The 24,990-nt window shown below is 43.1% G+C and overlaps 1 protein-coding gene across 1 annotated transcript in view; it reads right to left on the minus strand.

The window, feature by feature from the left end:
* Positions 1-292: 292 nt before the first annotated feature.
* Positions 293-24,990, minus strand: part of SLC4A11 (solute carrier family 4, sodium borate transporter, member 11) — a gene marked incomplete at its 5' end in the record, with an annotated part of 66,116 nt that continues 41,418 nt past the window's right edge. Inside the window, 11 exons of the mRNA XM_009577496.1 lie at positions 293-697; positions 3,937-4,106; positions 6,251-6,446; positions 11,172-11,345; positions 14,342-14,510; positions 15,690-15,796; positions 16,560-16,809; positions 21,521-21,594; positions 21,905-22,037; positions 22,902-23,015; positions 23,807-23,932. Coding sequence (XP_009575791.1) covers positions 634-697; positions 3,937-4,106; positions 6,251-6,446; positions 11,172-11,345; positions 14,342-14,510; positions 15,690-15,796; positions 16,560-16,809; positions 21,521-21,594; positions 21,905-22,037; positions 22,902-23,015; positions 23,807-23,932 — 1,577 coding nt within the window. The remainder of the gene's footprint in view (positions 698-3,936; positions 4,107-6,250; positions 6,447-11,171; positions 11,346-14,341; positions 14,511-15,689; positions 15,797-16,559; positions 16,810-21,520; positions 21,595-21,904; positions 22,038-22,901; positions 23,016-23,806; positions 23,933-24,990) is intronic.

Below are 24,990 nucleotides of genomic sequence, written 5' to 3' on the forward strand. Positions count from 1 at the left end.
CTGAACATTTCGAGCTCATTTGTAGGAATTAAGTATTCATCCAAAGTCGTGGATTGTATATCTGTTTCCAACCCTGCCAATCTGAAGAGATGGCCAGACATCTCTCCTGACATCAGTGGTTTAGCATGAGGCCATCCCACCCAGAATACCAATTTGGGAATACTGGATGCACAGGAAATTGAATTCAAAGGCCAGAACAGGACTGTCATTCTGTAAAAGGGTCAGTTGCTGTCCTTATAGTGTTTTGGAAGAAAGGGACATGGTGCATAAAAAAGAGATTCCCCCCCACCCCCAAACAAGGGAACACATGACAACTCTGTGAAGGCATGCTCCAACCGTACGGACATGCTCATCTTTGGGGTTTCCAGTTTTGGGATGTGGAAAGTAGCATTTCCGTAAAGCTTGCTTGCCTCACAGCTCCAAAGAGCATCGGCCTCCCAAGTCCAAGGCTGTTTTGGTCTGTCACTTCAACGCTCAATTGGTCTTTGATATGTGTGCATTACCAATGCCATATTAGAGCAGAAAGAAAGTGGTGAAAGAAAGAACTGCAGATAGATTGTTCTACGCCTCAGCAAATCTGCCTTTCAACTCCAAAAAAGCTGTCCTCACTGCTCCGTGTGTGGAGGACCTCGTTTAATGCTCTGCATCCATCGCATCCAAGTACTTGGCTTCGATGATCCTAGGGAGCAGGTTATACCTAAGATTGAACCAGAGAGATAGCATTAGTGCCTGTTTATTGTCGTATAACATTTTGTCTGTCCTGAGACAGACTCTGTCCTGAGTTGAGTTTGTCCATGGCCATGCATACAACAGATTCACCCAGCTAAAGGGGAGAAGTAAAAACAACCAATCCTGCAAGCAAATACAGCTTTTATAGGAATAACAGTGCAGAGCTCCTCCTAGAAGCAGCCTCCTCATTTCAGTTGAAGAGGAAAGATCATTCTCAAGGAGAAAATCTCTTTCTTAGAGCTCTCTCACCACAAAGTCTTAAAGGTGCCAAAAATGTACCCTCTCACCTCACCCACAGCTATGTTCCTGGTTAGTGCTGGGGAGACAGGCAATAGCTTCCTGCTGCGTCCAGTTTGCTAGTGGATGGGTTACTTTACCAAGAATCACCATTTACTTCTAGTTTCTCCTTTCTTCACCACTTTCCCAACACACAAACCCCACCTGATGCAGCCTTACACTCATTACAACACTATCAACACCAGGCACTGAGAGCTCATAGGAGAAACCCTCCTCTAAATTTACAGGGCTGGCTCGGAGACCTGCATTCGAGGGTTGTCTTGCACTTCCTCAGTTCTCCAAGTACCCCAGCTCACTCCTTTCAGCTCTCCCACAAAGCGGCTTTAACAGACAACCCAGAAGCTTTGGTCTTTAGAGAAGCACAAGTCTATCAGCAAGACCTGAGACCATGGCAAGAGGCTAAGAAGGGCTGTGACATTCATTCCTCCAGCTGCTGGTAAGAATCCATCCCTATCCCGTGTCTGGATTCTCCATTTGATCATGGAGACAGCGATTCCCTTACTTTTGGGGTTTGTTTTTTCTATTTGTTTGCTTGCAAGAACATCCTCATGAATTAACCTATTTGGGTGAGAAAGGCAAGGCACTGTAATATGTGATGAAGTTGCTCTCATTAAATCCTACCGCATATTTGGTTTGACGCTTTTCCTTGCTTAACAAGGAAGCTATTCTTCAGCTGTTAAAATAAAGCACAAAGCACTAGGAAAGCCAGTAAGACTTGCAAGGGCCTTTTCAACAGCATGCAAGAGATCCCAAACAGCACTTACTACTGAGACATACCAGGATCTGCTTAAATAGACCTGCCATGAAAAAAAATGTTTGCGAGCCATGGGAGCACAGATAAGCATCACAGAGAACTTGGAAAGAAGATTCTTCCTCTCTGAGCAACCTTAACCTCAGTACTCCTCAGGGCAGGGATTAGAGTGTAACCAAAAACTAGTCATCCCAAAGTTTTGACTCAAAGCCAGGAACTGGGGATACCCAAAGAGATCACATTTTCTCCCAACAGGCTGTTCTCCACTGCAATAATGAGAAGCCATTGAAATCCATTATCTTTCACATTAACACTACACCCGTGGAAAAAGATGGTCCTTCACCACTGACAATGCAAATCATGCGTCTAATGCTGTCAGACAGATGGAAGTGTGGCTTTGAGACAGGCAAGTAACATGGCTGGTTTTCTGGATGGGACACTGAGCCATGACTCACTCATCTGGGTTTGATTCTTGACTTTGACCCCTGGCTACTCTCCCATCTCCTCTTCCTCCCTTCACTTCTTGGGGGGAAAAAAAAGAAAATATATTTCATTTCTTCTACTCTGTCTCATCTATTTAGAGTGCCAAATCTTTGTGAAAAAGTCATTGTTAAGTACAGAGCTCACACATCATGGTGCTGCCTTCTCGGCTGGAGCCCACAGAAACTACATGAAGGCAAAAGAAATCAGAGAAAGGAAAGCCAAGGGCAAATTTCTGTATTGCGCCAGGTAGCACCATGTTCCTCTCAGCAGCAGGGCTGATTATCCAGCTATTAGAAAAAGCTGCTCTGGAAACAGAAACGAGGTAGCAACAGAGCTAGTATGAGATGACAGTATCTTATTTACTCAAAAGAAGATATATTTGCACCACTAAATTACCTAGCTCTTATTACAAAATCAGGTCCTTTGACACAGCAGTCTCTCTACACTAATTTAGCTTATTATGCTATATCCAATACTTGAATGTTTGGCAAAGAGTGTCCCACGTTTTCTTTTCTGTACTGAGCTGCTCTGTGCGGAGACTTGCAATTTCCACAAGAGTCAATCATCCAGCACTGCACACAGTTGAAGTATTTACCAGCCACTTAACCAGTCATCCAAAGTGACACCTGTGTGAAGGGTGGGTGAGAGACTCTTACCATAGGAACAATAATTTCAGTGTTTTCCAAGATTTTGTTTATCTTTAAAAAGGCAGCCCAAATAGCTCTAACCTGATCCTGTTGAAAGCCATGGTAGTTTTGACATTTGCTTTTGATTTAGAAAGAACTGGACCCATCTTTATCACTCAAGGAAAACACCACAATAGCTGCCTTGGCAGATTATCACATTGGTAGCCCTGAATTTTGAGATCGGACAGAAAATCTGAGACTGCAAGCTCAAAGACAACCAGACATCGCTGGATGCCATACTAAAAATAATCAAGTGGACTAGAAACAGATCTGTTCTTTCCAAGATCTTATTACGGCTTCTCATTATATCCAAAGGATGGAGAGCATGAATGATTTAACTGGAGAATGATGGGCAGTCACTGTTAATGAACATTAAGGAAGAAATTAGTTAAATTTCTCAATGATTCTCTCTCAAGACTGCAAGATATTGTGGGGTCCTCCCAGTTTTAAAGATACATTTTAAGACTAAATGTGAACCAGTTGGACCTAACTGATCATTGGCAACGGCATTCAGCAGTGCAGGTGGTCTGTAAGGTCACCACAGCACTGGATAAGAGATAAGGATTCCTCTTCGGAAAAGTTTCTAGCTCTGCTCCGAGCACAAGCCTTAGGAAATCAAATTGCGAAGCAATAAGGAACATTATCAAATCCCTAGAGGGAAGGCTCAGACCACAGCTTCTAGGGAAGATGAGGTATCTCACAGGCACTGAAAAAGGAGACTTATTTGTCTCTCTGCTACCTGAAGAAGAGTACCTGCCAGCCCAGAACCCTTTGCACAACATTGAGCATCTGTGAAATCACAGGCTCTCAGCACTATTCCTCCTCAAGCCTGAGCAGCTGGTGAAGAAGAGGTCACCATCACCCACTTCCAGGATCTGGCTACTCAGCAAAGTACCAGCTGCCCTTCTAGACCACTCAGACTTCCTGCAGTCCAAGCCTGAAGACAAAAGGCACGGGAGACAGGAAAAAAAAGGCAGCCAAGCTTCGTACCTGATTGGGATCATCCCTATCATGATGAGCGGGAAGATCATCTTCATGTAGGGCAACGGTGACATGCCAAAACCACAGAGGATGAGGAGCTGCAGGACCTGCAAGCCTGTGAAGTAGTGGATCTTCCTCTGCGGCACTCTGCGGATGTAATGTGTCGGAGGATAAGCAGTCTGGGAAGAGAAGAATTACATGTTAGACATGCAGAGACCTAGACTTGCGACTGCAGAATGTGGCACAGGCTTTTGAACACAAGGGTTTTAAGGAAATCATCAATTTACACACACACAGAGTGCATCAACATCAGAGTCCTTAACAGGTTCAACAGCTGAACGTCGGATTTATAGGGTTAAAGCAAGTGTCTTAAACCACAGCATTGGCAGCAACATACAGAAGATGACTGGGCACTAGAAACCTGGAGAAGAAAAGACACGCCACACAGCTAAGATTGCCTTTGGGAGCATCTGGAGTGCAATAAAATATCTTGATAAGTACAGTAATGAGATTCCCCTAAGTAGGATTATCAGGGCTTTGCAGCAACATGTGAAGTGCCTGTGGGGGTGGGCAGGGGGGTGACGGTAAGCAGATGCATTCGGGTGGTGTTACTGCTGGATGGTTTCTCCACCTGAAATCCAGCTCCTCATTATTTTATAGCCTTCTGTTCTCTGCTGATCAGACTCCATGCTTGCCCCTGGTGGTCCCATTTCTTGGCTGAACCCCAGCAGGGGAAGACCAGGAGATGAGACTGGGGAGGTGTGGGAAGAGGCTGCACTCAGACTGCAGTGATTTTCTCAACTCATAAGCTATCCATTTTTGAGAAAGAAGGGAAAAAAGTGACATTAATAGGCTAAATATCGCTCGTGGTTTCTTTTGACAGTTACTTGCTCATGTCTGAGCACAGGCTTTGACTCACTGTCTATACATCAATGAAGAGTATGAGCGACTGTCTGCTGGCACCGATACAGACTCAATGGATTTCAGATTGTGCCATGACTCACTAAAAGGTTTCCAGAAAAGGGAGATCTCCATATTTGAGAATACTTTTAATTTTCCAAACTAAAGCTTGGAAAATTCCACATGTGATTTGTACTAAACCCAGAAGTAGTATTCCACATACATCAGTAACTATTCAATCCTCATTCAAAAATTAACATGACAAAAGTAATCTTTACCCGGATTTCACGGTTTTAACTTCTATTAGAGATTAACAGAGATGCAGAGCCAAATGTTGGGCTTATTAAGCCCTTGACCCTTGTTACATAAGATAAGGTGAGCAGGAGACTCACTGTTGCTCCCAGGTACTGCCTACACTGCAAGCTAACACCTTCTTAGCACTTGTAATAGAGATGGCTTGATAACCCATCTTCCAGATTTGTTTTCATCCCACATCAGAAGGGTTTCAATAATGCAAGTAATTTAATTTTGAGTTTAAAATCCTACCTCGTGGTATTTCACACAAGTCAAAATGAAAGCGTAAAACATAGCAAAAAAATTACCTGTTCTGAAGCTTTGTTAGGGAAATCAAAGATTACAATTTACTGACATTATGCTTGTGCTTTTTATTTTTTTTTTAATTTTAAAATGCATGTAGTCTGCAGCTGACAGACATCACAGTGGGTTTTTAAAACTTACAAACACTCTATATTCAGTGAGCAACAGTCTGTGCAACTGTTTTTTTAAAAAGGCATTGTTTGAATGTATTTTTGATTTGCACTCTACACAGGTTAGGGGGTGTCTTCACTGGTAGCAGCTATCCTGGCTCCACTCATGCACTCATTCTTGCCTTCTGGAGCTAGGGGCTCCAGAGCAATTCTTAACAGCCTGAAAAGAGGACAACTATATCCGAGACATCGCTCTGAACATGAAAAAGCTCGAACACTTCTGTGGCAGGGAAATGCAGAAAGCAATTTATGCAGAACTTGACAGACAGACAAGATGCAATGCAATTCTATGAACAATTCAGCTACCACCTTTTTTTAACCCAACAACAACCGTGCCACTTTTGTTGTTTGACACTGCATTATTCTCCCACTCATTTGTCCGCTTTAATGGAAAAGACTTCTCTTGCTCATGTCTCAGTGGCAGCCAGGCTAAACAAGAGACCAAGTTTCAATCCCTCTTTGCAGAGAAAGGTGAAAGGGATATGCAAAGTGTAGGTTGGAGCTGGAAATCCACCTCCTGAGAGCATGAGTTTTGGGGGTAACCCCATTCCCAACACCGGCAGCTTTCCGTGTTAGCTCCTGGTACAGTTTGGTGCTAAGGTTGTAAATACAATTTCCTTATCTGTTCCACCAGGCTGGTGCCCCAGTCTGTGTACCTGTTCTTTAAGCAGGAGAACCACCCTTTCAAAGAGCTGGTTCCCATCAATGGAGGTCAATGCAATGTAGAGGAAGAGGCCATAGAGGACCGGCTTTGGGATCCACTGGAGAGGGAAAGGAAGGAGCAGGAGCGAGAGGCCAACCAAGAAGTTTGCCACTAGACTTGTCAGCCGGGTCTCCTTCACGCTCACAATCCTGAAAGCAAGAAAACAGGGATTAGGGGAGTGGGATAATATCCCAGTATTCATGTAAGCGTATTGCTGGGGCTCACTACTCTGTGTAGGTGCAGGACACGTGCCGCTCGGGAAAGGGAAACTCATCTCCACTGCACTGAGATCAGCACTTCTGGCCCCATGCTAACACTGAGAAGGCAGAGCTCTGCTGGATCCAGGCCAGGCACTTAATCCACAGCTCAAACAGAGCAGCTGGAAAAATGCCAAATTCCCCTTCTGAAATGCTCCACAGATCCTATCCTGAACTAAATTGCCCTCTAAACTAATTCTGTTTAGCACATTGCACAAAAAAAACCCCCAAAACCAAACACCAAACAAAAAAACCCAGGCAAGAATCCTCTTTCTGGGCAGTAATCCTTTCCTCGATTTACCCAGTGCATATGCAATTGGCTTTTATCCAAAAGAAAACTCATTGACTTCTACAGGAACTAATGAACTTCTTGTAAAAAAAAAAAAGGCTGCACTCTTGACTGCAAGTCAGCATTTTTGATGTATATGAGGATCTCCTTGTTTATATGGAAGGGAAAGCTGGGAGCACTACACAGGGAGCTAGAAATTTAATTCTGCTGTGGATAATAGCAGTTGCACTGCAGATTGCCTATTACCATGCAAAACATGCAATTAATTAATGCAAATTTTCCAGAGGTGACAGACCACAGACTGATTTTTTTTTTTTTTTTAAGGGGGGGCAAAAACACTGACAGGAAAGCATGCAGCAACTTTCAGAGTCTATTTGGGAGGTGAGGGGAAGTTGCTTTGTTTTCTTTTCACTTCAACTAAACCTGTGAGCATCTCCTCCTAATTTGAAAAAAAAAAAATTACCAGAAACAATAGGAGGAAAAAAAACCCTCATCTTTCAAGACTACTTATAAATAGAGAAAAGAGGGATTCTTAACACAACTTTTTTGCAGAAGATCAATCCACCAATTCAGTGGATAAGCTAGTGAGTAAATTCCCCTATTATATCAGGAGAAATTCTTGTCCACAGGCTGTTTTGGTGTCATCTAGTGGCCTCATTCCCTGGATGCAAGATCTCATATTCCAAATTAACCCTGTACACAAAAAACTGAAGATTAACACAAGAGCCAGCCACGAGATCTATCAAAACATATTTCCCTCTTTTACATATGCACTGCTGAGACTTCATAATCCCTTCTGTCCCAAAGAAGATTGCTTCCCAGTGAACTTTTCAATATTAAGTTTGAGAGTCTTGCTTATAAATAAGGTCAGGTTGAACTTCAACTCTGTTTATACATTCAAGAGCATAATGAAGCTGTGGGGATGAAGGAACCTTCCACACCTGTATTTAGAGAGAGAGGGAAAGGGTAACAGCCTAAGGCTTGCTCTCAGAATTTGGGGAACACGGCAGAATTAACATGAGCAGTCATGAGACCTAAGGAACAACAGAGATCACAAACAGTACACAAAGTCCTGACGACCACACTTGAATTCCTTGGTGAGTAATGGGGCAGATCATACATATTATTGAGGATGCACAAGAGAAGAGGCACAGGAGGTGTTAACCTTTAAGTAACCTCCCCCCTCCCCTGGCTACGTTTAAACAGCAGAAACCACAGCTTTCTTCCTTCCAAACAGATTTTATTCAGATCCTCTTGCAAGTTTCCTATGTCACGAGGTCCCTGCCAATGCCTAGAGAAGCCAAGGGAGAGTAGAGCACTTCTCTCTACTGTTATCTGCAGACTGCTCTTGCCAGCTCTGGAAGAACTGGGACATCACCCAGGTGCATATAGTTTGGCACCCTTTTCACTGCCTCCAGGTCTGGATCACCACAGAACAGAAGTCTTGGAGGTGACAGAGCCAAGCATCCTAAAGTGCAACTAAGAGAGCTAATTCAGCATAATTTGATAGTCCTATAACGAGCGGTCAGACTACTTCAGAGCTACCAGAACCACTATGAGCCTCTCGAGTGGCCCAGTAAAGCAGGAGTTTGCACTGACTTAGCCTCATCCAGCTACAGCAAGAGTTCCCCTGGCTACAGAGGAAGCGTTTCTGCTATTTCAGGCAAAGATCTAACCCACTGTTGGGAATGCTCGTGACCTGCAAGCATCAGTCTGAGCACAAGTCTGCTAGGTTCCTTGCAAGTAAAGTCATGCAAACCAAAGAGCTCAGGATCAAAACTAGATGTGAAGCCACCACATTTCAATCAGATGCAAGTCTGCAAGTACAAGAACAGCTCACAGTAGCAGCCCTTTGGTAATAGATTTTTGAAGTTCATGAAATTTTCTGCCTGTCATCTCTTGGGGATGCAGCAATCACAGCATTGAAGAGTCTTTGATCGCATACAAGATGTACTGCAACTACTATCGTCAGCTCCCACTAATGCTATTTATTAAAGTAATTTGGAATTTCTTATCAGAACATAGTTAAAATTGCTCATAATTGACCAAACTTAGTATCTTTAAAGCTGAAGTTCCCAGCCTCAAATTGGTCCTTTGCCAATTCTAGCACCTTTCTTATTTCCAGGGTAAGGACATCAAGAACAGTCACATTAAGTCAATAGAAGAAATCCTGTAATTTGCATGTGGTTCAGAATCTGGTTTGGCCCTTGAGGAAACAGCTCCAGAAAGCCTGTGCTGCAATGGAAATGAAGTAATTAACGGAGATAAAAGAGCATAATCCAGGCTCATTTCCCCAGAATCCTTTAAATATGGCTAGCACAAGATTAGCCACTCCCAACCTCCTCCATGAGTAAGGAGAGCCTATTTGCAGATTCCCACATGAAACTCAAGTGGTTACTCTACAGAGGAGAAGAAAATTTTGCTTTCATTGTGACAGATCTTTAGTCTTGTTTGTATCATCGTCCTCACTGAGAGCTTTCACTTGAGTGCAGGAAAGAAGCCTGCCAAGGGAGCCAGCGCCGAAAGAACTCCCGATTTTCTAACTGAGCTTCAGTATGTTTCTTTTTCAGAGCTGACTAAGAGAAAAAAGAAAAAAACAATGACAACATTGCTCGGAGCCTCCTGTTTATAGCTCAATGCTTTGCAGAAAACAAAAAGCTTCAATCTCAAGTAGAGTTCAAATAACCATGAAATCCTCGTTCCCTTCTTCACTCCCAATACCGAGTTGACAGCACTCATTTACGTACCGATTTGCCTCCAGCAGAGGAATAGCAGTGTTGAGAGGGAACATGCTTAGTGAGATCAGGGCATCCCTCAGTCCTTTTTAGGGTAATCACTGGAGCCATACCTAGGTTAGCATGGCTGAAGAGGACTCTCCCATGCTCTTTTAGGGCAGCTGGGTGAAGGAGTAGAGGGCAAGGGCAGAAGGTAGTCCTTAATTCAGGCTGGAAACTGGACTTTGTCAGGGAGAAGCCAGAGTGCAGAATAAAGACAGTGGGTGGCAAAACAGGAAAAAAGCCGCCAGGTATTACAACTGATAACAGAAGACACAGGAGGGAGGCTTGGCACATGGGTTTCAAAGTGTAAATTCTGCATCTCTCAAAGAAATGGAGAGCAGAGGTATCCCAGAGCAGACCATGGACACCAGGAGCAAGGGCATGGATTAAAACCCTACAGAACTCAAATTACAAAGTTGCTTTTTTTGAGATAGGGTTTAGCATTTATTCAAGAGAGATATACTTGTGGGAACAACTAATACCAGCATGTACTAATGGGAATACAAGCCCAAGGGACTGATTTCTCAGGAAAGGCCTGTAAAAGCGTTGCATGGAGCGGCAGGACTCAGCAATTTCCAGATGTGGAAGGTAAAATCTGTCCATCACTGACTCAAAAAGCAGCTATGTCAGGTTGGGCTGGGCCAGCTGGCACCAAGAACAGCATGAAGGCAAGACTGAAATTAAAAGACAGACCCACTCCACCCCCTAAAGTAAATGACCACTTAGCCTCACTTTTGATAAGTGGCAACTCTGAAAATGGAAACCAAGACAGGATAATTAAAACTAATGGCATGTGCGTGGAAATTACCACTTCTGAGGTAAAAGCACTCAACTGTAACATACTGAGATCAAACAGACCAGATAATCTCTATTCTGGAGCAGGTTTCATGAGAAATTAGGTTTTTAATTTTTTTTTTTTTTTTAAAGAGGTCTCTGATAAGAGTGTGTGACAACTCAGAACAGCAAAAAAGCTGGTCTTAAATAGAAAGCCGTGACCTGGGCATGGCTTCACAGTCGCTTTTGCTTAAAAACAAGAGAATTTAATAAGTATCTCGCCTTCCCGAAACGTGGCAGAAAATGCTATGGGAGCTCTGAAATAATGCTGCATTTTTCCTACCCTTTGTAATAACCACCAGACAGGTTTCAGGCAATGAATCAGACTGGATTCCTTCTGGTGAAGACATCTGGAAAGATCTGGCCAAAGCCTCTCCTCAGCTTTCCACAAGGATAAACCTGAAAAAGGCCTTGGCCGACTCTTCCAGAGGACGATTTGCACCAGAGTGGGTTGGAATCTCTGCAGGCTGCCGCCAGCCACTGACGAGAGCATAAATTTGCGTCTGTCCTAAAACAAGCGCTTTGGTGAAGGGGGATGAAGCAGGGTCACAGGCCATGCTGGCTTGAGGTGGCTTCATTTGGTGCATCTCCCCTCCACCTTGCAGGTCTTCAAGAAGACAGTTCACTCCCCAAACACGTAACCCACTGTACCCAAAGGATTAGGAAGCCACAAATGAAACCAAAGAGATCCAAGACAGCTCCGTGGTTCCCACTTACGTCTCGTAGATGTGTCCATTTTCAACCCTCTCCTCCACGTAGGCCAGGGCGCGGACATGCATTGGGGAGTGAGGGAAGGCAGCATGGATCCACGGAAGGCCGAAGACTGACAGCCCCGTGTTAATCAGCGCAACAAGAAGGAGGTCCCAGTGATAGGCTGTTCCTTTCACCAACCTGAAACGAGGTTTTTGTTGACAGCAGTTACACCCGGTGCAAACTGTAACAGGCTGCTCTTGCTGAACCTGAGCTCGAATGCTAAACACCGAAATGCACTTCCATGCACAGAGCGATTTCACACTCCTCCTGCTTTACAGCCTGCGTTACATGAACACGAAAGGTAATGAAACTTGATAGTTTGCTCCCAAAGCAGTCATCTCCTGGAAACAACACTGAGAGGAAAGGCAACCCACTAAAATAACAGCCCATGAAAATTTCATCAGTGTTTTGCCACTACATTTACTGCAGAGTCCACTCAAAACATACACATATATCCACTAGCAGAATCCACGTGGGGAGTGGTTAGAGACCATGGGCGTGGGTTGCCAAACTACTGGCACTGAAGTTTCTGACCCGTCTTGTTTTTAACCCTGATCTCCCTCCTTCCCCACAGGCAGAACATGTGCTCAGTATGCTGCAGCAATCCCCTAATTATGTAATTGCTACTGCGTGATAAGGAAATGGGACATGAATTCATTAAGCTTCAGCTTCTCCTTAGTAGTCAGCCAAGGAGATATGCTCCTAACTTCGGTGAATGCAGGGTAGCCTCCCCGTTTTGTTTGTTAGGGGAGGGGGAAACTGGCAGCCTTCACCAAGGAAGCTGACCACTTCACATTCCCACTGCTGACACTGAACTCGCATCTAGTTTAACCTTGCCATTTTTTGCAAGATCTGCCCCTTTCCTGAATATACCCATCTGGTACCAACTGCTCAGATGCCTTGAGTAAAGTTTAGAAAAAGGCTGGGGAAGGATTCAGCTAACTGACCTAACTTAAAGGTCTATAGCTGTGTTTCTGCCTGGGCATCAGAGCAGACAGCAGTTGTCACCCTGACATAACACAAGGGATCAGCTGAATTGTTCTCCAGGTACCATCAACTGGAAAGGGAGGCACCATTTAGGTGTCTTAATGCCACCCGAGCAAGCTCCATTCAATACCTAAGCAGAGACTTCGAGCCATCCGAGATGCTCTAGGACATGAGGTGCATAGAGCTAGTAGATATAGAATCATAGAATCATTAAGGTTGGAAAAGACCTCTCAGAGATCGGAGTCCAACCGTCAACTCAACACCACCATGCCCACTAAACCATGTCCCTAAGCGCCTCATCTACATGCCTTTTAAATACTTCCAGGGATGGTGACCCAGCACATGAAGATCTATGCCTAATGTCTATCTCAAAGAGCAGCAGATGCCATTGCTTGGGCAGCAAAAATCTCGGGTGGGGTTCGGTTTTGGAACAAAAAGACTTGTCTCACTGGAAGTGCTCACCTCCATTGACTGAGGTAGCCACAGGGTGACTAGGTCAGGTAGATGTCTACATTGCAATGCCTCTGAAAGCTGGAAGGTGCTGGCAGGAAGGGTGGGATTGTAAACACACTTCCTATGTTGGCTCACATTTTGAAAGCACAGCCCCTGCTCATGTGCTGCAGTCTCAGAGCAAAAGGCATCTCCGGCATCCCCAGGGTTATTGTTTGATTGTCCTGTCTGCCCTTCTCAGAGGGCTTTCTCTGGACAAAGGCCATACATCTAACAGTCCCCCTGGGACACTGGTCCCAGCGGTCTTGCAGAACTGTGTGTGGTATACACCTGCTTTGACCAATGGATAGGCTCCACTGAGCTATCCACCGTACATGTCTAGCTCGCCACACAAAGATCTAGATGCCTTATCCTAGGTTATCTTCACACTGCCCAGCCAGCCCAGTATTCCTTGGACTCTCCCATAAGCTTGCTGTGATTATTCTTTACCAAAGCACATCAGTACTTTCAGGCAAGCATCATCTTTTCCCTGTTTTTTTCTACGCGAGGAAATCACTACATTTGGTAAGACACCAAACAGCACATTCTCCATTTGGCTGGTGTAGATGACAATATTTTTATTCTGGGATGGTACCACAAACGGAAGGTGTCAAGTCCTAGTTTTTCCATCTCTAAAAACCCATGCCCCGATACCTGATCAGCATAAGCTCAGCCCTGTAACAGAGCATTATGAAAAACACTAAGAACTCCAAAGAATATTTTATATTCCTTAAAGACACCCTAGTGGAAAGTTTAGAAGAAACTTAGGAAAGAGATGACCCACTTACATTACAGATTTATGCAACGCTTTACTTAAAGGGGTAAAATGAAGATCAGAGGAAAAAAAATCAAGTGGTCAAAGAAAACCAAATTAGTATAACTGAATTTGAGCTTGTCTTCTCTCCCCTAATTCAGTGTCACTCCAGCTACAACATGGAGAATGCTAATGTATGTTATGCAAGGAGAGAACCCTCCCACGCATTACATTAGCAAAAAAAAAAAATCCTCTGAGACATGGTGGTTTCCCTGGAAAAAGTCATACACATTCTTTCTTGATATCATATCTGATTGCAGTTGGCACAAAAACATCAGAACGAATATTTTAGTCGTGCAACATCTCGACTCAAATTTGCACATAAATCAGACCTATCAGACATTAGACATACTGTTTTACTTCACTTCCACCTTTTCAGTTGCAGACTAACAGCTCCAAACACTTTTTCTGATGCTCAACTGCAGCATATCATGCTAGGACATTTGTGCAAGTCACTGACTTTTCATTTTCAAAAAAATCTCTATACTGCAAGAGCAGTGCAAGTGTCCAGATGGGTCAGACACTCCCTAAATATCTGGAGGTACATCCACAGACCTCAAAGCATACAAAATACCTACGTAACATTCACACATGGGCAAAGAAGAAACAGGCTGAGGTGATGAGCTCATTGATGCTTTGCATTTTTGACTCACTGCCACAATATTGGGTTTTGGAGAAGGTGAGGAGTTAAGCAGTGGAGTTACTTTCACCTGTGACGACAGAAGTGCTGAAGAACATGTCCTGAAAATCTTTTCTGATATTCAGACAAGCTTTGGACAAGCAGTGCTGGGAAGAGACTTGAGGACATCCCTCCACAGAGGAAGAGGAGTACTGAAAGCATTACCTGTTCTCCGGGGCATTTGTGAGCGACGCCACGATGTTCTGCTCTATGAAGAAGAGCATTGACAGGAGGAACCCCAGCCCCATGGCGCTCATCACTGACCCGATGGAGAGGGACTGGACCGGGGCCAGCACAAACAAGCTCTCAGATGGGTTGTAGTTAAATTTGGACACTGGAAAGAGAAGGGGAATGATGTTAGAAGGCACCTTCTCATCCAACCATCCGCATGGACTCAAGTTATGTTTTACCCGCACCATGAACTATTGGGAACCAATGCAGCAAACCAGGCATGATGCTCTGGCATGTGGGAGCCAGAAGGCCACACCAGACGGGCTCATCTGGCTGTTTTAGTTTATTTTTTCCTCCATCCTCCTGGAATTTGGCTGCCATCCTGATTTGACAGATTACTGCTAGTTCCAGTGAGGCATTACATATATTTGAGCAAAACAAAAGAGGGAAACTTGTTTTCCACAGATGCGAGGCATTTTTAGATTAGAAAACCTTATTTCTAACTAGCAGTATACTCCCCCTGCTCAGTTAATCAGCTAACAGAGGCAGTTTAAAACTTCCTCATATCCATAGCCACGCAAGGCATTTTAGTATAAAATGTCCCTACTTTCCTGCCACTGGAAGAAATCCATGACTAGGGATAAATCACACATGGCCACACATCATTTTATAATCCAACTGGATGGAATGGCCATCACAGAAAAAAGCCATTTCTTATTTGTTTCCATACATTTCCTCACATCACCCACTCACGTCACCACAGGACAATGCAATTCCTGTCCCCATTATCACTTCCTGATACGGAAAAGCTGATCTATTTGGCCAATGAATGGTGTCTCATTTTTAGATTTCCTTGTATAACTTAGAACTGCCCAGATGCTCTGCAACGTTTCACCTAAATTAGGAAAACGTAAACTGGAGACAAAGAGGACAGACTGGGATCATCAACTCTACGTCTGTATGACTGGCAACAACCCTTCCTGCCTGCTAATTGCTCTGCCCTTTGTTCTTCGCCAGAAATTGTTGATCTTTATTGTAAGAGATACAATTTTAAATTACATTGAAATTAAAAGACACACTGGAATAATTTATCTAGAGAAAAAACATCATTCTACCTTGTTTGGTTAGGGTTTTGAATGAAGTAAATCTAATATTGAGAAAATCTGGGTTCTTGGGGTGGGGAGTGGTACGTGTAGTATTTGTGAAATTATAAGCACTTTGCTATTTTTTAGAAAAACTTTCCTGGGATTTCATTTCTCTTTTCCCTTCCCTCCATCCTTACAACTTAATTGCTCACTTATAACTGCCCCCAGTATTTCAGAGAATAGAAATATAAGCTTACTTTCGATTTCCTTGAAGATATAGGAACCCACAACAGAGAAAGTCAATACTGAAATCGGTAAGGCACAGTCGGACAGAATTTCACGTACTCTTGCATGCAAATATGGGCTGCAATTTGAAGACAAAAAATTTCCATCAACACCATACTGTAGGGACAATTTCTCAATCCAGATACTGTTAATGCTTTAACAAGTGAAAATTCAGTCCAATCTTGCAATTCTAAAGAGATATTTGGAGTGAAGGATTGGTCTTTAATTCAGCCTTAAATCCTCTGGAATCTATATGGCCTTTGAAGGTTGATGAATGCACAAGCAAAACCCATAAAGAAACACGAAACTAAGATGCAAGCTAGAAAAAAGTCTTCCAAGCACCAATTTGTGTCTCATTTCCATTTTAGTTTAATTGCTTACTCAAGCATTTCAAATGAAGAGTTTTAAGGGCAATGGGAGTAAAACCCAAATGAGAGCTGGCCATTTGACTCCCAAGAGCACACTGAAGGTACATTCCCCAGTAGACCTTCCAGCACCATCAGGGATTTGTGCCCCCCAAAACTGTTCAATGCCTATTTGTGGCAAGTTTCAGGAGTTCCAACATGAAATACATGGTTCACCCAAAGCTTTCTAAAAAGTCACTTGCGACGCCAAACCAAATACGGAAGGGCATCGTCCAGTGACCGAACATTTTGTTCTGCTGCTAACATTTTCCAGATGGCCAGCCAAGTTAATCTCTGGCTTTGGCTTCCACTGCCACTAATGGAAGAGTTCCACCTGATTTTTCTGGGTTACAAAATTGAAGATCTAAACCATTAGTGATTCCTCACAGGTAATATGAAATAATCAGTAGTCTGAGCTCTAAGACTGAAGTAACTCACCTTTTCTTAAACTGATAGAGCGTATGACCAAGCCAAAGGGTACCCAACATCAACATGAGACTAAGGACGGCAGTTTCACGTCCATAATGCACATCATGCGTGCCTGTTTGATTCTCTAGGGACATGGATCTGCTCACTGATGAATTCATCAAGAAGGTGGTATTGATGCCGAGGCTTGGAATAGCATCAGTTCGTGCTTTTTCCAAGTAACTGTCTCCTGCGCGCCCATGGTAGTAATATTTCTTAAAAACTGTACAAACAACCAACAGGCAAGCATTAGGACAGGTTTGTGACAATCAAAGCAAGTAAAATAAAGTGGTTCGTTCTTGCTTGATCAAGCAGTATTAACATTATGCTTCACCAGGTTTATAGCTCTACCCCTCAAACCAGTGAAAAGAAATCAGGAAAGCTGCTTCTCTTATAAAGACAGCACTTTACAAATCATTTTACAAATTTATTTTTTACTTATTTTAACAGGTAAAAGTTAAATTGACCTAAAGCAACACGTTTGAACTGTAAGGACTTTCAGTGCTAATTATGCATATGATTTTGTTCCTAGCACTGGAATCACTGCTTTTTTTTTTAAAAAAAAACCATACTTTTTTATATATATGTATGTATGTATGTATAAAGACACCTCCTTTCAGCAGCATGGTAAACAAATTCCATCAGGATCTCTGAAAAAATTAAGAGCAGCCAGGCTGCACAGATCCGTATGTGGACTACAAAATGTAATAATTACTTTTGCTTCAAGGCTGGTCCAGATTTTAAAGATAAATGTTGATGGTACGCAAAACCTGGCAGAACATTTAAATTTACACTGCAAATTGAAATAGAGTTACAGAGCACCTGAACCAAATCTGTTCAAGTGAAACACCCAGTAATGCCTCTGGAACTGTCCATAAACGTATTAGGTTAGCTCAGAGGCATTTATACAAGTAATTATTATTTATATAAGTTATTAACAGTTCTAAATACACTTTTGCTCTTGAGCATTTAGACAGCTGTGTTCCCGTTTCTATGGCATTGGCTGGCTTCAAGCACATAAACATGGTGTTGGGATGATTTCACCTCTTTTGGGAACAAGAGCCTGAGGTGCCACAAGAAGCATGTAAAACCAGAAGATGGGAGTTGGGCTTTGCAGCCATGCTACTCCCGTGTTATGTGATCGGGTGGCAGCAGGTAGCGCCCGCTCGCCCCCAAACCAATGGGAAGAGCCAGGAAGATGGAAACCACCATGTCAGAGCTTTGCAGTCCCCTCTACCTTTTTTTTTGCTTTAGTCAAAATATCCCTTCGGCCTTTGCATAAGGAAACTCAAAAGTTTAGGGCAAAACCATCCTCTTTAGGCAAAAATACAACAATCTGAAGCTTAGGCTATAATGCTCCTCACAACATTTCCCCCCACCCCCAAATAATAATCTAGTTGCTGAAAACCCCAAGCACCTCAGCTTTTCCATCTGCAGCAGCTACAGGGAAAACAGGCAAAACAAACCGTAATTCTAAGCATTCGAAAACAAGCAAAACAAACTGTAAACATTCTTGCAAAGCACAACTGGTATATGCAACCACCTTGAATTTGGCCGAAACACAGTTTGTGGTGGTTTGGAGCTCACCCCAATGTAAAAAGCCCCATGTTTAGCTATGCTGACATTTTAACAGTGGTAATAACCCTTCTAGTACCACCTTTATGTTTTAAAAGGAGTCCAGGCATTCGGCAAATGGATAGGATCAATAGCGCATGAAGGTCACAAGAGAAAAGACCGGTTACTCCACATTCAATACTTCTGTATATAAATTTAAAGATCATAGAAGGTTTACAGGTCAAGATTGAACCTTTCAACATGCTCTCAGCAGCAGCCAGAAATGAGGAGATTATTGCACTTTTAAAGCACAAGAAAGCTTCCCCCAGTAAGGGGCAATCTCATTACAACCTCCATTAGCACTGCGCATTTCTGCATTGCGTGCTACGGAAGAGGCTCTGCTATCATTTCCTCCCTCCATCCTCACAGCTGCGTCCAGCCCAGGCAGGACACCCACACTTGCTTTGCAAACAGGTAAACTGAGGCACAGGGCACTGACGTGACCCGCACACCAGCACAGAACAGGTTGTTGGAGGATTTGCAGTTTCCGGCTCTGAACATTAAAGGACACTTTCATCATAACAAAAATGATTATGGCAATATTTCCTGGGGATTAGCAGCTGGCCAGGGCTAAAAGCCTGTTCACCATCTCAGCTGGCCCTAAGCGTTACTAAGTCCTAGAGACACACACAATTACCGAGCGTATGATAAACTGACAGCACATACAACTCGGCAACTATGCAGAATGTATTTGCATGCCTCCGTATTTAGATTGGGACTCAAATGAATAAGAAACAAGTTAGTTTTTTGGGGGTCTTGTGGATTTTTTCTATTTCCCACACTTGGCTATATAGCAATAATACATTTAGGGCTGAGCACATCTTTGGTGCACTGCGTTCAGCCTGACTACATCTATTGTACACTACCTCTCAGGCTGCGATTCAGTTTGCAGCCACCTCAAAACCAGGTAGGATTGCTCCACTCAATCCTGGATATAGGGGAAGAAACTTTGACTTTACTCCTGTATTTTAGTTAAAGCAACAAGAATGTGCCAAGATGGTTAGTGAAAGCCTTTATAGCAAGTCAAGTCAGTGGTGCAGGACAAAGTATTTGATTCCTGCAGGTTTACAGTTTGTTTTTATAACAGAGCTAAGTGAATCTTGTCGCCCACATTCAGAGACAGCAGCAAAGCAGGTGGTGCCCTCGCTGAAACAGAGCCATTCTCAAGCCTACTGCGTGCTCAAGTTCCCTCCAACAACATTAACTCGCTTTGTTTGCTTCAGCCAGTTCACCGCTGTTTCCTGCAGAGTGCAGATGTCAAGATCAAACAAACACAGCTTCGGTGGCTGGGCCACAAGGCAAAAACAAAGTGTCACCAGGATAGCATGAACGCACATGGCTTGATTCCTCCGTACACTATCACATCCCTCCCCCCTTCTTTCCTGCGTATTTACGAGTACCTTGCAAAAAAAAAAAAGAAAAAAGAATCAAAGGCTATGCACAGACTGAAGAAAACATATCTGAGCAAGAGCACCAAGTCCCCTGGCACACAGGAAACCCAAAGTCACTGTCAGCTGGCTAGCCATTACCAGGACACATTTAACAGCATGGAGAAGGTACCAGCTTTCTCTTCCCACTTACTGCTCAACCGAAGTTTTGAGTGGAAGGGGGAGGTGGCAGCAGCCACCATCACCTCCTGCTACAAAACAGGAGTGGAAGAAGAAAGACGAGCATGTGGCTGTGAGCTGCACTGCTGCCATGGGTTTAAATATGAGCACTGAGATGGTTAAGGACAAAGTCTGTGACTGCCAGCATCGGTGCCCTTCTGCATCTGGGAAGATGGTGGGACCTGGGGTCCCATCTGTTGATGCACTGAACACTCCCCAGACGCAGCTCAAGCCAACAGGAGCTGGCAAATGACTGGAATGTTGGTTTCATTTTATTACCATTGTTCCTATAAACTCAGCCCCTCCCAAGTACAAGGGAGAATTACACTAATTCACTAGTTACCTTCCAGGATCCTCTCCTGTCCCCACTGCAATACTCTGAGGTATTACTTGCATATTCCTGAAAGTCTGGCAGCCGAGCTCAATGGATGCTTTCTGCACCTTTAACCTGCACCTCGTTCCCCTGCTATGGGAAATCAGCTCTCTACTACAGAAGCACTGTGAACATTTGCATTTGCTAATTTTTACAGAGCCGTTGAATATTCTGTGGAGGAACACCTTAGTGCCACAGGGAGACTGTCTCATGCCTCCAGAACAGGGCACTAAAAGCACACGTTAAGCAAAGCTCACAGCTACATAGCGAGCAAGGAGAAAGCAAAGTATCCCAGAACAGCTTCTCCTTCACCAAGCTTTGTCTAAGCAGGAGATTTGAAAGATGCAGGTGTTCTGCAGAGGAAAAAAAAAACCCTCTGATTGCACAAAGCATATGCCCAAAGAGCCAAATTAAGGATTCCCAATGAAGCGGGGAAGTATCTCACTTCAAATTGCTTTGCAGTGTCAAGCCTGCTCTTTGAAGGTGTTCTCCTTGCATGCAAGATACCATAATGAGACCTGAGAATCTTTAAAAAAAAAACCAAGGAGTGTGCTCAGTGTGCCTAGATATGTCCTGAAGGATTTCAAAGGATAGCCCAAACTTGGGGCTGTTGGACAATAGGTCATAAAAAACAAGGAATGCAGACTTGGCCAACTCCTCACTGGGATGAACAGAAAGGTTGCCATTCACACGGCATTTCTGCTGACATCTTTCACCTTCACAAACACCTCCTGCCAATCCTGATCAGGAGGAAGAGAGGTGCCAGAGAAATTTGTTAAACCTCGAGGCTGCTCATGGATACTCACCTAGAGCTTAACTCAGAAATAGGGACCAAGTGGCTGGAAAGGGCAGAACAGCTTTAAGAGCATGCTGGAAGGCACTACAGTCCTTATGCTGCCATTAAAGAAGGGCCTCAGAGCTCACATAAGAATGGGCAATCTCAACTCATCTTTCAGCTCCCCTCCATGTAGTTTTAATGATGTGGCAAGGAAAGAGGTCTAGATGCACTGCATTTAAATTGGAGGGGTTTTTTTTTGCCAGGAGCAAAGAGATTGGTAGCAGGGGAAGACTTTCACAGCAACAGTAATATGCTTTCTCCATTTGTTAAGTTAAGACACTAATTCTATCTCAGCTAACTGAAATTTGAGCTGATGGAAATTCTGCATATCCAGGTAAACCACTGACACAGGGCTGCTTCAATCTCACACACAATTTTTTTCCTGAAGACCCTGAATGAACACAGAACAAGCAAACATCATGCATATTTACAGCCTCGTATTTCCCTTTGACAAGGAAGCAAAGCAGAGATCTGCAGTGAAGAACATTGTTGCAAGACTTACCTTTAATAATGCCTTTGAAGGCATCAAGCACAAACGTGATGGATATAAAAAGTGCAATTATTTCTTCTGTTGACCTGTGGAAAAATCCCAGGAATTAATACAGCCATTAGCAGAGTCTGCATTCAACTCCATTCAAAGGAAAATCAGCGTATTCATGCATTTACATGAAAATATACCAATTTTAGTTAGACTCCAACTCAAGAAACAAAACCCAGTGAATCTTTAAAAGCTTCTTTCAAGCTGGAACAATAAGTTGAAATGATACTAGCCTCATCTCGCAAAATACATTTGGCAGCAAGTTTGTAATTAACGAGCTTGTGAAATGTATAATTTTTCCATTTGCTGAATAATCTGATCAAAATATGACTTCTTGAAAATAGCTACCTTTTAAAGAGCTTCATCAGAAGACTGAAGTTAAAGAGGGAGTACATCACAAGGAAAAAGCTGTTCCACAGTCCAATCCAGGCATAGAAAGCACTGAAATCCAAGTTGTAGTCATCACAGATTCCTCGGATGACTATAAAAATGAAGCATTCATGTGTCAGATTAAACGGTTGCCCTTACCACCTTGTGATTCCCATCTGCTTGATGGCAAAAAGAACCAATTTCAAGACTTCACTCAAACGCACTTAGGCAGATACCATTAAACCCCTGTTCTTACACTCCCGGCTGAACACTAGATCAACCCAAACTGTTCTCCCCTTCCCCACCCACTTCTTACACTAGAAATGGGGAGAAGCACTTGGAAAAATATTCTCCCACACTGCTCAAAAGCATCTTTCCTAGGGATCAAGGCCACAAAATCAGCCCTTGGAATTTGCTCTCGCTGACATTTTGGGATGCTGTTGAGCAAGGGATCTCATACATGCTTCTCTACCATATTTACTCAGTCACTGCATTGTGGACAAAACCTCATGTCTTAAACCTGTCAAGCTAGTCATAGCCCATCTGATTGTTCCTATAGATTTTGGGTTTGCTCCTCAGTAATACCAGCTTGCAGCCATAACTGGAAAGCTATTGATCACATCTTAAAAGACCAATCAAAAAACCCAAACTTTGTCTCAGGCTCTTATCCTCATCAGCTAAATACAGTCACATGAGAAAACCATCAGATGAAAAAGATTTCTTCCTTGAAGCAGAAAAAATGTTTATTCTCACAAAACGTTTTTCCTATGCAAAATGATTCCTTTAGAAACCAACTTTAACTAAACCTGAATCAAATTCCTCCCCTCTCCCTCAGCACCAGAAGCAGCCCTTTAGTATCGATTTATTAAACAAATGCAACTAAAGCTCTACCAGGATTGCAAGGTTCTTGTACAAAAACACATTCCACCGATCACAATCACATCAGTCCCCTGACATATAAGTTTAATAGACTTACCATTAATGTAGAGTGCTAAAGGAGCCGTAGTTAGGAGTACAACTAGAGGTTGCCCCGAAAAGAGCGCGTAAAGCAGCCCTCCAATACACTGGCCGACAATTGTCTTCTGCACATCTACAAGTAATTAGGAAGGATGGAAACAAACAGGGTTTTTAACCAACACCTCCCTGACCCCAAGGAGCATTCACAGGGCATAGAAACCAACCACTAACGAGTAAGAGTAATGTTTAGAGGGTATAGAGGTGAGACACTGTGAAAGCAAGAAGTGACCCTTTGCCAAAAAACTTACACCAATAATTTAGGATGCCATCAGGTTTCCAGATGTTGCACTATGAAAGTTGGGTGGGGGTTTTTGGTTTGGGGTTTGTCGTTGTTTTGGGTTTTTTTTTTTGTTTGGTTTTTTATTTTATTTTAAACAGCTATAAAAACATAATCAGTGTTTGTGGAGGCTTTCAGGACAAGATTTCAACTAAATCAGCTAGGATTACAGCTCCTAGGAGCTGTAATAGCAGTATAAACTGCTTCAGGGCCACAACTGGGATAGAGCAAAACATCATCTGCTATACCAGTGGTTTGGATACCGGCAATCAAATTCAGATCAAAAGCACAGGAGCTTGTACTAGGAAAAACGTGCAGATAACTACAGTTATCAAGTGAGCATCATTTAAAAATACAGTAGCATATATCTATATCAGTCAAGTCAGATGGTACTACCCGAAGTAGCGTTCAACTTTTTAGTCTTTGAGGAAAAAGTCATGAACATAACCAGTTAGAAAAAACTTCAGTGATTTTTTTTTTTTTTTTCCCCTCCAGCAAATAAAAACTATCAAAACTCTCTGTGACCAGAGCTACCCAGTGTGAATACATGAGATCCTGTAACAGATGCACAAAACTGATAAACTTACCAATAGCTCCTCGGGTATTTTCATCATTGAGTGACCCAAATGCAATGGATGGAAGGAGGCAGGCAAAATACAGAAAGATCATTGTCGTGATGTATTTTCCTATAGCTTTGTTGTTTCCAATAACACCTAGTGTAAACCATAACAAAAGTCATGTTATTACTGCCCAATTGCAAAGCATTGAAACCCTACTTGCATCAGCCATATGTACCGTTAGTTCTTTTAATGCTGAAAGGCAGAAGAAATTCAATCCACACTTTAGTCTTAAACATATAGGTAGGTCTTTAACATTTGCTTTTGTACAATCATACTCTCTTGTTCATCTGGGACCAGAAGTAGAAGCACCAACATGCCACCAGACTGCTTCAACAGACATTTCTGGCATCATCAAAACAGGAAATACTGGAAGCCTTTTGTTCAGTTTTGCCAGCCCCAAAAGCTTGGAAGAAGATCAAAGCAGAAGCCATAAGTTTTGGGTTTACAGCCCCCCACCCCCTGCCTTTTTAATACAAGCTTTATAGGTATTCTGGGCTATGCCCCTAATGAGCTTCACAATGATCACTCGTCTTCGCAACTCATGATGCTTTGGGCAGGAAAACATGAAGCACTTCATTTTTTCCCTAGGCAGAAATCTGAGGTTATAGGCTTGAATCAATAATATGCTACGCGGAGCCAATTAGTGCTAGCAGACTTACAAAAACAAATAGCACAAGAGGTCAGGAATGCGTACATTAAGAGTTTTGCTTTAAAAAAAAGCCCTTCTGAAAGAATGGCTTCTTTCTTTTCCATCCACTCACCCCCTCTCATCTCCATCAGAAAAAACACACCAGGCCAAAACAAAAGCAGCCAGAAAGAGAATTAAAGTGTCATAATATGAATTTAAGGGCCTCTGAAGTAGCTTCCCTTCCCTTTCCTGTTTTCAGGCTGATGTTCATCCCCAGTGAGCTCATATCACATAAGAGAAAGTATGAGAGATGACAACAGCTGATATTGCTCGAGGAGAACATAAGTTTTTCCACAGAACAGCCTCTTCAGAGAGGATACACCAGAGGGCCTTTTCAAAGAAAACCTTGAAACAGCCTTCAACCTGCCTGTTGATGCTCCTGCTGTGAGACACTTGGACAAACATGGAGCTGCCCAATTCCCCTTTCTGGAAACCTCCTGAGCAGTGAGCTCCCAACACAGGC

Source organism: Fulmarus glacialis, unplaced genomic scaffold (assembly GCF_000690835.1).
Source record: "Fulmarus glacialis isolate BGI_N327 unplaced genomic scaffold, ASM69083v1 scaffold1660, whole genome shotgun sequence".
Lineage (NCBI taxonomy): Eukaryota > Metazoa > Chordata > Aves > Procellariiformes > Procellariidae > Fulmarus > Fulmarus glacialis.